Source organism: Ursus americanus, chromosome 21 (genome assembly GCF_024610735.1).
Source record: "Ursus americanus isolate L20-20 chromosome 21, mUrsAme1.1.p, whole genome shotgun sequence".
Lineage (NCBI taxonomy): Eukaryota > Metazoa > Chordata > Mammalia > Carnivora > Ursidae > Ursus > Ursus americanus.
Window position 1 is genome coordinate 57,507,462 of NC_142147.1, and position 13,416 is coordinate 57,520,877.

A 13,416-nucleotide genomic window follows, 5' to 3' on the forward strand; every position below is an offset into this window, starting at 1 on the left:
TCCAGTCTGTTTTCTCTCTGTTACTCAGATTAATGAATTGCCATTGATCCTTTTTTTTTCCTTAAGATTTTATTTATTTATTAGCACAAGCAAGGGGAGCAGGAGAGGGAGAAGCAAGCTCCCCACTGAGCAGGGGACCCGATGCAGGCCTCGATCCCAGGACTCCGGGATCATGACCTGGACCACCCAGGCGCCCCTCCATTGATCTTTTTTTGAGCTCACTGATTGTCTATTCTCTCATCCTCTCCTGCTGAGCTTATTCACTGAGTTTTCATTTTGGCTTTTTTTTTTTTTTCCGTTTAGTTTCTAATTGTTTCTTTTTTACATTTTGTAATACCAAAGAAGGACCCTTAGAAAACAGGCAAAACTATGTAGTCCAAAGTCAGGATATTCTGGTGGTTTATCTTGATGTTGGAATAGAAATCCTAAAGTATTTAGAGAAATGGAAGTCCTGTTATCCACAAATATTTCTAAAAATGGATCTTAAAACTGAAGGTGATCTGCAGATCACTCAGGGTTCTAGTCTTCAGGGGAGATTTGTGTGTAAAATTCCTCAGCTCCCTAAGCCTTGTTATATCCCCAGAGAAGAAGGGGTCATTCCTCTTCAAGGATTACTTCCTCTTTGTGGTTGGACACATATCCCCAATCCCTGATTTGTCTCTTATATACCCCCACTGCTTGGTCCTTAACTTCTCTCTCTCAATCCCCTTCTGTCCTCTTAATCTATACCTGTGTTCAAGTCTGTAGTCTCACCCCCAGGCACCTTCTGCCCCACATGCCCAGTGAGCTCTGTCCTTCTCTTCTCTCATAGGCACACCGTATGTAAATGTTCTGTCCACTGTCCCCACCCACTCATGTCCCTTTACCCTACTGACAACTAAACAGTGATCTCCACCACTGTCACCTGACTTAAGCAAGTCTCACAAAGTTCCCTCTTGTCCTCCCACCCTTCTCCACCCCACCCCCAACACAAACAGTCTGTTATTGGACCTTTTTTACTGCTGTCCACCTCTTTGACTTGAAGGTACTTTCCTGGTTTCTATGAGTTTCTGCCCTACTCTTTCAGAGGATCTGTGTCTTCTTCCATCTGTTAAACAGTTGTGCTTCTCAGAATCTGTCGCCCTTGCTTTCTCACCTGCGAGGTGTTTCAGGAGTGAGTTAATTCCCCCCTCAAGGTATTTTACGCTCAGTGATCTACAGAGTTCCCCAAATTCTTGTCTCCAGGTTGAATGTTTCTCTCTGGTCATCCTTCCACACCTTGGCAGTATTCATACGTACTGAGCCTGTCTGCATGTGTCATGTGGTCATGGCCATCACCATGAGGATGCACCTGTACTAGTCATGAGAGCAAGCAGATACAGTGTGTTACTATGTTTCAGTCATTGTTTTGAATGTTTTACACACACCAACTCTTCATCTTTGTGATAACTCTTTGTGATAGATGATGTTATCCCCATTTTACAGATCAGAAAATTAAGGCACAAAGCATCTGGTAGGTTTAAGTTTAAACATCTGCTCAAGGTTTCATAATTGATTAGGAAGTATGGGATTTGGGACCAGAGGTCAGGTAGGCCTGCTGCAGAATCCATGCCCTTAACACTTTACTGCCTCTCATAGGGTCGTCTGTGCACCCCTTCAAAATGGAAAAGTCACTGTCATTTTCTTCAAATTACTTTTCTCATTTGACAATGCATGGTCAACCTTATGGGTCAGCATAAACCAAACTTACTCTAAGGGCTGCATAATCTGTTGCAACTGTGCAGAAAGTACAGACAAGGGGTTTGAGGTGGCCGGGGAGGTAAAGAATGGCTAAGACATGCATTTGGTTTTTGGAGTCATGTTTGAGGTGCCCAAAATCTCCGTGAATGTCACTGTCTTCTGCCTTGTTGCCCAAGTCAGACAGCTTGCAGCCATTTTTCATTACCCCCTCTTCCAGCCATTGTCCCATTATGTTCATTTTAACTTTTTCTCCCCCTTATAGACTCAGTATATGTGTGTCTTAGTGAATGGCCACACACAGCAGGGGATTTTTTATTGTAATGTTTGGGTCCCTTGCAGAGTGTTCACACCAAGCTGTTTATATAGTTGGTACGGTATGTGACATGGTGATCTTGAAGAGAATCCGCACAGGCTTGTAAGGCCAGATCGGTAGAAGTTTAGAAATCACAATGAATGATTGTGTCAGGAATCATCAAGATCACTCCCAGTTTCAGTGATTGAGTTGGAAGACGTGCAGGACTCCATATTTTGTCATGCTCATGGGCTATGATCTATTATAGCAAAAGGATAGAAAGCGAACTCAGCCAAGGGATGAGGTACGAGGACTGAAGGTGGCCAGGGGACATCAGAGACAAGCTTCAAGAGTCCTGTCTCCGGGAAGTCCTGCATGACATGCTTAATTTGAGCTCCATCAAGCAGTTATGACAGTAGTTTAAAAAGTCTACTAGGGAAGCTCCCTGGAGACTCTCGGTACCCAGGTTATTTGGAGGGGTGGGGCTCTCCTAGCACGTACCAAGTTTTAGATATCCAGAAGGATAATAGGTGTTCAGTGTAAGCTCCATTGTTTACACCAGAATCTTGGTTCTGACTTTCTGCCTCACATGCCCAGTGAGCTCTGCCCTTCTCTTTTCTCTCATAGCCACACCCTACGTAAATGTCACTGAGACACTCATGTTCCAGGTGTGGTGCAAAACCTGTTGACATCTAAGGTCTCAAACCCCAGCCAAGGGCAAACCTTGCAAGCTCAAAGGATAGGAGTTCTCCGGCCTGCTGTGTTATTTCCTTATACAGACTGAAATGGTACTGAAAGGCTGATTAAGTTTCTGTAACTTAAAGCAAATACAGTTCCTACAGCGACAAGTACGAGTCATAACTTTGGAGCCTTCTATGAGCATAACCACTGTAACCAAAAAACCGCTAAGCCACAGTAGAATTTAGAAACTAGCCAGGATTTAATTTACTGATGACAAGGTACAGGGAAAGGACTCTGAGAAAGGACTTTGCTTCTTCCAAATACCGATTGTGTGTGTGTGTGTGTGTTTGTACACTCCACTTAGGACTCAATATATACACACATAGGTAAGTATACACCTGATAGATAATGTGTATTACGTGTGTGTGTGTGTGTGTGTGTGTATGGCTTCACGTGGTCTGACTTGCAAATATACCCGTTATCACCTTTATCTATAAAAATGTAAAGGCCAGATTGAGTGTGTTTTCTATACTACATGTCAACAATTTCTCATCTTTGTTCCTGCTGTTCATACTCAACCTCTGGCTTTAACAAATAGAAAACTGAATGTGGGCATCATTCAGTGCTACCCCAATTTGGGATTAGTGTGTTGCGGGCTTTGTCAGGCTGACGGATCTGTCAGAGGGAGTGACCGGGAGGGAGTGGGAGCGTTGGGCTCCAGCTGGGAGGGCCCTCTACGTAGAGACCTGATGCTGGAGGCCTGTGGGACTCTGGCCTCTGGGATTATGCGCAGCTCCCTCTGGTCTCACACTCCTGCCCTCAGACAGCCTTTCCTGTCTCAGTTGTGCGATGCGGGGATGCTCGATGATGTCATCCTTGAGTTCTGAGGGTTAGTGACCTGTAATCTGCTCGCTCACAGGTAGGTCACACATCTCACAAGTGAATGGTGGGAGCTAAATTGTAAATGGGCAACTGGGTTTTCGCCTTCCTTGGAGCAGTGGAGTGTCAAGAGCGTGGGCCCTCTAGTCAGACTGCCCGGTTCCACTTCCTGGCCTTGTTCTTAGCTGCTGGATGTTGTTGTTGTTGTTGTTGTTAAGTCCCTGTTTATTCTGCTTGTGTCTGTGTCTGTGTCAAGCAGGTGTTGTCATTGTGAAGTTTCCCATGTGGGACCTTGCTGCTGTGCAATCCACTGCCCCCTCCGTGGTCCATCCAAGCATCATCTGACACCAGCTTCTGCTTTACCTTCCGCTTTTACCGTCCAGTCGATTCTCCAAACTGAAGCTGGAGATACGGCTCCGATTTGATCATGGAGGGCTCCCCCCCGCCCCCTTTCCCTAAAATGTTTCATGACTTCCTTTTTTATCTTGGGATCAAAACCAAATCCTTAACATGGCCCATCCATGGACCTTAACCTGGTGTGGGATGTGCCTAATTTACTACCTTTTCTCTTGCACAACTCTGGTCTCTCTTCACTTCCGGTTTCCCTTTCCTCCACTTTCCCACCTGCTATGGTCTCTTCCCTCCCCACGCTGCCCATTTAGGGCATGCTTAGCCCTCCCATCTCATCTCACATAGCACTTCCTCAGGGAACCTGTCCAGCACACCCATCTAGATCATAACCCTGTATACATGGGTTCTTTGCTCCCCAAAGCCACCTTCCTGCTTGATGGTTTGCTAAGAGGATTCGCTCGACTCAGAACTGCTGTTGTACTCACAGTTACTGTCTGTGACAGCACAAGGACACAGGTCAGGGTCACCAAAGGGCAAAGGCACACAGGGTAAAAAGTCCAGTGGAAACTAAGCCCAGCTAAGCTTCCAGGTGTTCCCTCCAGTGCGGTCGCACGGGGGCTGGCTTAACTCTCGGCACAGATGTGTGACAGTATGTTCACGTATCGCCAATGTGGGAAAGTCACCCAGGCTTCAGTGTCCAGGGTTTCTTCCTGAGGCATGCAGTCCCTTCGTGACTGACCACGGATACTCGGTGGGGTCGCACAAGGCAAAGATACAGTGTGGCTCAGAGCCTCGGGCATACAAAACCCACCATTCTCTGTGAGTCACACTGTTGGCATAAATTACCCGGTCAGACTGATGCAGCGGGGCCTGCAGATACAGGCCTAACGTCACTCTTACCAGGCCAGATGTTCAGGGACTCAGGTTGTCTTCTTAGAGCAGGTCAGGGCCCAGTCCTCTGGGATGCGCAGCGTTTGAGCAGCCAAAGCCTGTTCAGTGAACACTTTGCTGCACAGTCCCCCGTGCTGGCCCTTGGCTTAGGCTCTGTGACAGCAGAACAGTGATCTGTGCCTGAGCGTCTCTCTGCAGTAAAGCACTGCTGTGAGGGTGCACTGTAGTATCGGCGGAAATCTGCTTACCATGTGAAGGAGGCAGTGTGGGGCAGGGGTAGATTAGAATAACAACAATCCGCACTGTGAAGCCATTACATTCATGTCCACATTACTAATTTGATAACCTGTCACTTCTGGTCAACTGTTTGTACTTGGTGATAAACCATGTCCCCTGTCACTACCTTAATTTAAGTCCGCATCCTCACCCATCTGGAAAACAGCCTAACAGAGCTTCCCTTTTCTTGCCCTTCCTATAGTTTAATTTCTACACAATACCCAGATCTTTTAATTCACAAATCAGATTACATTACCATTCAGCTCAAAACCCCCAGGATGGTTATCTGTCTCACAGGGTACTAACTATATATTTTTAAATTTCTGTGGTCTGGCATCTGGGGCCTTGCTGACTGGAGAAACACTGCCCCTCCCAGGACTAGGTAACTTTTCCAGGACCTCACTTTTCATATTCAAACTAACCACCTCTCTCTGGCTCCTAAACTCCAGGAGGCAGCATTCCTCTGCCCTGAAACTCCAGGGCCAGTTACCAGATAGCGAGTGACACGAATGCTCCAAAGTCCCTATATTATATTCAAACAAGTCAATCCTTAACTGTTTACCCCTCTTGCCTTGCCTTTCCTTCAAAAAAACACAATAAATGTGCTGGGCCATGCTTTCTCTATCACTGCTGCTGCCTCCCTACACCGCCTTGTACGGTATGCCTGATAGAATAGACAGACATGAGCCGGAGGCAAGAGTGGTGATAAATAGGTTACACATGGGAAACCTGGGGTCACAACACCCTGAATGGCTTCCAACACCCCAGCGCTGACAGACCAAGAGCCACAGGTGCAGAACCTGCTCTCTCCTCTTCCACCTCTGCACCAGGGTAAGCCCTGGGGTCATTATAATTCATTTGCATTGCGGTTTTGTCCCCTCCCCCAAGGGGGAAGGTTGCCAAGAGGGTTCTGGTACAAATCTTGTAGGGTCAAAAACTACCCCTTCCAACCAGTGGGAGGAGTCCCCCAAATGATTGGAAGTAGACTCCATCAGAGACCGTCACCTCTGGGCCTGCCTGCTCTCCCTCCTTGACAGTGTACTGTCCTTAATAAACTGCTTTGTGCTTGCTACCTTCCTTCTGGCTGTCTATCTGAGAGTGGATCCCCACGTAAATCTTTCATGGGGAATCCAAGAACCGAGGTCTCCATTCATACAATGCAGAATTCCCTGACTCTTGTATGTAGGGATCTGGGAGCATAACTTCCTTCATGACAATCACTTTCAGGTCTGCAGCCTTATATCTGATTAAACAAATAACAGGTACATTTTAGAACACTTTCTAGAGGATATTACAGCCTCTTTACAAAGGCTGACAAAGTTTTACACAGTTTGTCTCCATTTACCTTTCTAACTCCTTTCATCCCACATAAACCCCTGCATTTGCAGCCCTAGATACACTAACCTTCTTGCTTTTCCTTAGGCACCCCGTGCTCTCCCAACCCAGAATGTCTTTCTCAAAAGACCTCAGAGCTAGCTCTTTGAAATGCAAACATCAAGCAAGATAGCATCCCTACCTCCCAGTTTCTGTGGGAAGGTAGAGGCCTAATTTTGGGGCACCTTGCTCCAAGCTGCAAAACTTGAAAATAAAGGGAAACATTTAAAACAGCTGGGAGGCCAGAAGGGCGACCTCTCACACAGCACCACTCCAAGTCAATCTCAGAAAGAATTGTCAACTATAGGCCCCAGCAGGGAAATACAGACACTGCATCTCCCACAAGGTCAACCATCCCTGCAACTCTGCCAATGAGAAACTGTCATCACCTTCAACTGTTTTCTCCAAAGGATTTTGTTCGAAACAACCAAAGCAACTTCCTCCTCCTCCATAAAATAACTTTTCTCTTTGTTGGATTTGCCTGTGGTTTTACCATAGCTTCCATGTCTGTGATTGCAATTCTATGCTATTTCTGAATAAACCCATTTTTGCTGGTAAGATAACTTTTATTTTTAAGGTCAACATTACCTTCCACCCTCAGGTAATGAGAAGTTTGTTTTCCCTTATAGAAAGCCAATGTAGCAGCAGATAGCTACCCCAATTACTAGGTAAATTTAGGATGAATTGTGTAACAAGTGGTGCTGTCGTGTTTTGTTACTTGAGGACTAATTATTGCCTATGTTGAAAATATGTAATGGGAGACACTGAGAAAACCGGTATCTGCTTGGCTATACGAAAGGGTATCTTTCTGACTTTGCCATCTCTTAGTGATTATCTGTGATATGGCCTCACATTCTGGTTTAAGGTTCATTCAGTAATAAACTTTTTTATTTCTCTACTATCTTTGTGGAGAGGTTTCCTGGGTTCGGAGATTTTTTCTTGTTAAATTCTATTTCTCCAGCAATTTATATTGTTACCTTTCTAAAAGAATGCCATTTAAAACTTTTTGAAACTTCTGTATTTGCCAAATAGACATGTTGATTGTTTCTACTATTTGAGACCCCAAATGCAAACTGATTACAGGGTCTGTGAAAATAAAAGGAAATTTCACTAAAATGGAGTCAGGCGGCCAGGGGGGAAGCTCTCACATGCTGTCTATGGATGTCAATTACAGATCCTAACAGAAGAATCCTCAACAGGAAAGAATCATCAATTATAGGCTCCAAGGAGGAAAGATGTACATACACTGCGTTTCCTACAAGAAATCGACGGCCCCTGCAACTCAACCGATAAGAAACTGTCTTTTACTAATCTGTGTTTTTCTCCAATGGACTTTCCTTCAAAACAACTGCTCCCAAATTTCTTTCTCCATAAAAGTGTTCCTCTCCTATGTTTGAGGGACTAGCCTATGGTTTTTGCTGTAGCTTCCTTGTCCCTAATTGTAATTCTCTGTTATTTCCAAATAAGCCCCCCTCTTTTTTTTTGCTGGTAAAAATTTTTTGCTGGTCCAACAAATACACGGAGGCAAGGGGTGACTCGGCTCTGTGTCATCGCGCCGGATGGGCCTGAAGTCCTAGGCTGGGGGAGGCTCCGGGGGTTGTGGGGTGGAGTGGGGAGAGCAAGAGTTGCAAGACATTCGGGGAGGAGGCAGAAATTTCGGGGAGCGTGATGGAGGAGGGCCCTGTGGAGTGGCCCAAGTGACACGACCCTCGAGCGGGGGCGGGGCGGGGCAGCGCGCACGTGGTTTGCGGACTCCGCAGGGGCACCCTGCAGCTTCCTGCAGTCGGTGTCTATTCACTCCCACGTGCACGACTGTCGGTTCATTCATGTATTCTCACACTCACGGATTTATGTAGTATTCAACCATTGAGACCTCTTGGCATCGTGCCCTGTCCGCAGCTCTCTGCTCGTCCCCGGTCTTCTGAGGTCCCCTTCCTTCTCGAGGCCCCAGCTCGGGTGTCCAACCGGACCCTGCCCCGCCCCAGCGACCCGCAGGTCTCCGCGCCCTGCAATCTCATTGGCTAAGGGTGGGCGGAAGCTCCCATTTCTGTCTCTTCTATTGGGCACGCTGCCTACGCGCTCAGAAGTTTCAACCAATAGGAGTCGGTCAGGAGCTGCAGGCTCAGCCAATGAGGGGGGCGATAGGATAAAGGCCCTAGTCCAGGCTTCCCAGGATTTCCGTGGGCTCGGTGGGTCCCAGCCTGCGAAGGCGGGGGAAGCTCCTGGGGGTGTCTGTGCGGGCGCTTCCCGGAGGAGGCCGCGTAGGGGCAGGTCGGCATCCAAGGAGCGTCAGCCTGACTGTTACCTACCTTCACCCTTTTCAGGACATTTCCAAAGGGCTTAGGAAGGCGTCCTGTCACCGTCTCTTCTCGGGAAACCCAAACGCTGCGATGAATTCGGGCGGTGTTCATGCCGCAGGTGAAGGGGAGAGGACCCAGGACCAGAGGAAAGGTTGCAAAGGGCTGGTGTCATCGTCGGGGGTGGAGGCTGCACCGAAGGAAGTGTCGACTTCTGTCTGTCTGACTCACGCAGCTGCAGCAGGCCACGTGGAGCTCAGCATCCCGCCCGTGTGAGTGTCTCGCGCTGTGTCTGGAAGTGGAAAGGCAGTGGGGCGAGAAGTGAAGAACAAGCTGCACGTGCCTAGTGTTGGCTCGTGGACTGAGAGCTGTTGACCAGACAGCCTGGTGCCCCTGAGAAGGGCAAAGGGCAGAGGGGGTTGAAGTGAAAGAGGAAGGTGAGCATTCCGAATCCCTGAATGCCCTCCACCCACCTACCAAACTAAGGCTCTTTTCTTCCTTTCCTCTCAGGCGGCGCCTCACAATTGATGACTTTGAAATCGGGCGTCCTCTGGGAAAGGGAAAATTTGGGAATGTGTACCTGGCTCGGCTCAAGGAAAGCCATTTTATCGTGGCCCTGAAAGTCCTCTTCAAGTCCCAGATAGAAAAGGAAGGACTGGAGCACCAACTGCGCAGGGAAATTGAAATCCAGGCGCATCTACAGTAAGGACAGCATGCACAAGAATTCGGCACTGGCTTCTTACTCTTCTGTTTTCTCTTTCATCTCTGGCATCTGAACCCAGCATTCCCCCCAAACTACCCTCAAATAGACCATCTTGAAGATTTTTTTTTTCCAGTTCATTCCACTTACACCGTGTAATCCTCCATGTTTCAGACACCCAAATCCTGATGCCTGCTCCCATTCTCTCACACACTCCAGTATCAGGCTGCTATTACTCTGGTCCCAGCCCAATTTTCCCCTTGTGTGATCAGTCACTTGTGATAGTATCAGGAGTTGGGCCTTGAGTCTGACCCTTCCTCTGTCTCTTCTCCAGACACCCCAATATCCTACGCCTATACAACTATTTCCATGATGCCCGCCGCGTGTACCTGATTCTGGAATATGCTCCAAGGGGTGAGCTCTACAAGAAGCTGCAGAAGAGCCACACATTGGATGAACAGCACACAGCCACGGTGAGCTGGGGGCCTGGTGGTTCTCGGGCCCATGAGTTTAGTGTGGACTGGTGGGGGGCAGGGTCACTGCTTGTGGCTGTCATTATTGTCCAGGTTCTTTTTTTTTTTTTATTTCTGAATTCTGTACCTTTTACATAATGACACATACAGCCCATAACTTCACAGTTTGATACCCTAGTTACCCCACAATATTAATAATTAGTGTGTATGAATTTTGATTCTTTAGTTATAAACAAGACAGTCTAATTCCACTACCTTATGCAGAGAAGCATGTTAAAAGCCTATGAAGTTCACTGAACAAGTGAGTAGACTGGCTTATAAGAAGCAAGAGATTTCTAGAGGGCTTCGGATGGGAAATCAGAGCAACAATTATCCCAGGGTCAGCTTGCTGTCAGAATGAGTGACCTTGCAATTTTCCTCCTGCTTTTGTGTCCTTTCTTCAAGCCTCAAGTCTTGTGGGAGATCATCTGTTTAGCTCAGCATAGGTCCTGTGTCGAGCTACTTGCTGTTCTAGGGCAAAAGGGCAGTTCTGTTTACTTCAGCATCCATCCTTCCTATAAGACCACATAAAATGGGGAGAGGAATCCCTCCCCCACCAAGAATTGTGGTGGCATTAAGGAAATAACAGGGTCGGTAAGCAAGAAATAAAAGATTCCACTACAACTATAAAATGCACGAGGAGTATTTTATCTCATATGAAATTGTGGCAGGCTTCATTTCCAGATGGCTTTTTCTTTGCTCACTCAGATAATGGAGGAATTGGCAGATGCTCTGACCTACTGCCACGAGAAAAAGGTGATTCACAGGGATATTAAGCCGGAGAACCTACTGCTGGGGTTCAGGGGTGAGGTGAAGATTGCAGACTTTGGCTGGTCTGTGCACACCCCATCTCTGAGGTAGGTCAGGTGGTGGTGGCGGCATGGGCCCTGAGTGCCACTTAGGAATGATCCAATTTAATTCATTCCACGTGTAAGACCCAGATACAAACTTGGTTTTGTATTTGAGTACTGACTTTTTCATATGCATATATTTAATGTGCATTTGTAGATTGAAAGAATGTGGCTCAATCTTACCTTTCATCTCTTGATCTCTGTTAACACGTAACTTTCCCAGTAAGTTTCCATGTAAGTAAGAATCATTGCTCCATAATTCCAGGTATTTTACTTGGTCCCTCTTGATGCACCATCAGTTTGTTCAAAATCTCTACTGATGCCCAAAATATTCTGAAAACATCCTGGATCATCAGCTACATAACTGTATGAATAATTCCAAAATACGGAATTGGTGGGTCCCAATATTTGCCTTCCCTAAACCTTGATCCTTATTAAAACTTAGTGTTTCCAAATTCCCATACTCAGGAGGGGACTGCTCAGGCTTTTTAGGGTCTCCCATCTCACTGGAATCTAGAAAAGGAGGGTTGCCCTTCTTCTGGGCCTCTGCACAGTGCTCCCTTCCCTGCTGTCATCTAGGAGAAAGACAATGTGCGGGACTCTGGACTACTTGCCCCCAGAAATGATTGAAAGGAGAATATACGATGAGAAGGTTGATCTGTGGTGCATTGGAGTGCTGTGCTATGAGCTGCTGGTGGGAAATCCACCCTTTGAGAGCCCTTCCCATAATGAGACCTACAGACGCATCCTCAAGGTAGGATGGTTACACTCCGGGCATTCGCTAGGGAGCCAGGGCTGCAGAGCCTGGGGTGCACACAAAGATTGTCTAGTAAGATCCAGAACAGTGCTTTGAAGGGTCTTAAGGAATGGAGAAAACAGAACAGAAATTAACCACATTCTCTTTTTTCTTCTCTGGACTCATCAGGTAGATGTAAGGTTTCCCTCATCATTACCTTTGGGGGCCCAGGACTTGATCTCCAGGCTTCTCAGATACCAGCCTTCCGAGCGGCTGCCCTTGGCCCAGATCCTAGAGCACCCCTGGGTCCGGGCCCACTCTCAGAGGGTGTTCCCTCCATCTGTTCAGATGGCTTCTTGAGCCCTGACTGCACCTGTTTTATTGTGTTTGTCTTGGGAGCTCTCCTGGCTCTACTATCTTATCTGTCTTTTGTTTCTTCTAAGATGCAAGATGCTAATTAATAAAAGTGGAATCATTTTGATGTGTGACTGGGTGGAATCTTTATTTCTTGTAGACACTCTTTCCCAAGAGAGTGTCTCAAGATGATGTCCCTCCTGGCCCTCAGGGATAGTGACTCAACTACCCTGAAAACTAGTTACTACTTTGTGCAGGTAACCACCCTGGTGGTATACAACCTACCACCTACCACATTTGCTTCTAGACTCCATGTACTGTTCCCCATGTTTTCAGGAGTATGCCATTTGTAAACCAGGACTCTGATCAACCCAGAGGTCCACCCTCTTTATACTGATACCCAGCATGCTACCATCTGTGTGACAAAATGTTTCACTGTTCATCAGTGCTACTCTCTCTGACTTATTTTGCTTAGGATAATACACTCTAGCTCCATCTATGTTGTTACAAATGGCAAAATTTCATTCTCGTGGCTCAGTAATGTTCCGTAAAATTAAATCTCTTGGCATTTCTGCATAGTTTCCATTTGCATAACCATATGTATTCTCAATTCATTAGAAGTGAGATTTTATTCTCTCACTTTCATAGTCATGAGAAGAAAAAAGAAGTCACTGATGGTGACTTATAAGATTTTGCCTAATATAATTCTGAAAGGATTATTAGAATTCCTGACATGATTTTGTTGGTTTCTTGTTTGCAACTTCTTAACGGCGGGTTGGTTCAGGGTTCGCCCCTGTCTATTCCATTCTCCACCTAGTCTCACTCTTGTGGACACTTGAGATAGAGGCATCTGCTAACAACTCCCGAATTTCTGTGTCCACGCACGACCCCTCTGCCGGCCCTCAGACACAGATCGATGTGCCCACGGGAAACAGGCACTTGAAACTGCCCTTGCTCCGGACTGGAGTCCCGACCTCCCCCCAGCCTCGCTCACGTGCGGCCTCCCCGCCTCGGGGGCTCGCACACCGCTCCTCAGGCTCCTGGGGCCCACTCCGCGCGTCAAGGCCCGGCAGCCCATGGCGCTGGCGCTGGCCCAGAGGAGGCCCAGGAGGGACGGGGCGGGGCGCGTTCGCCACGTGGGAGGGGGCTTCCGACATCCTGGTCTCCGCGGTCACTTTACCGCTAGAGCAGCTGTCTTCCCTCCAGTAGGATCTCCAGGAGGTGAGGCGCACGGGGCAAGTCACCAGCCGAGCCAAAGGCCTGGTTACGAGAACTGGCACGTGTCCTGACCCCGGGCGGAGGTCCCCGCCTCCTGAGCCTCGACTTCCCCGGGCATGAGAGGGACGGCCTCGACCTTTCTCTTCGATTCTCCCCCCGCCCCCCTCCCGCGTTGTGTTCGCTGTGAAGAGGCGGGACTCACAGCGAGCTCTGGGCCTGATAAGTCTTTTAGGACGAGGAAAACCACTCCAGAACACGATCTCCCGCGGCTCGTTTGTAGAGCAA

The 13,416-nt window shown here is 47.6% G+C and overlaps 1 protein-coding gene across 1 annotated transcript; it reads left to right on the top strand.

The window, feature by feature from the left end:
* The first annotated feature begins 8,639 nt into the window (after positions 1 to 8,639).
* Positions 8,640 to 12,040, top strand: AURKC (aurora kinase C). Its single transcript, XM_045773816.2, has 6 exons — positions 8,640 to 9,032; positions 9,271 to 9,462; positions 9,795 to 9,933; positions 10,681 to 10,829; positions 11,403 to 11,577; positions 11,749 to 12,040. Exons 1-6 carry the CDS (start codon positions 8,854 to 8,856, stop codon positions 11,917 to 11,919), a joined length of 1,005 nt encoding a protein of 334 aa, XP_045629772.1. The 5' UTR covers positions 8,640 to 8,853; the 3' UTR covers positions 11,920 to 12,040.
* The last annotated feature ends 1,376 nt before the right edge of the window (positions 12,041 to 13,416 follow it).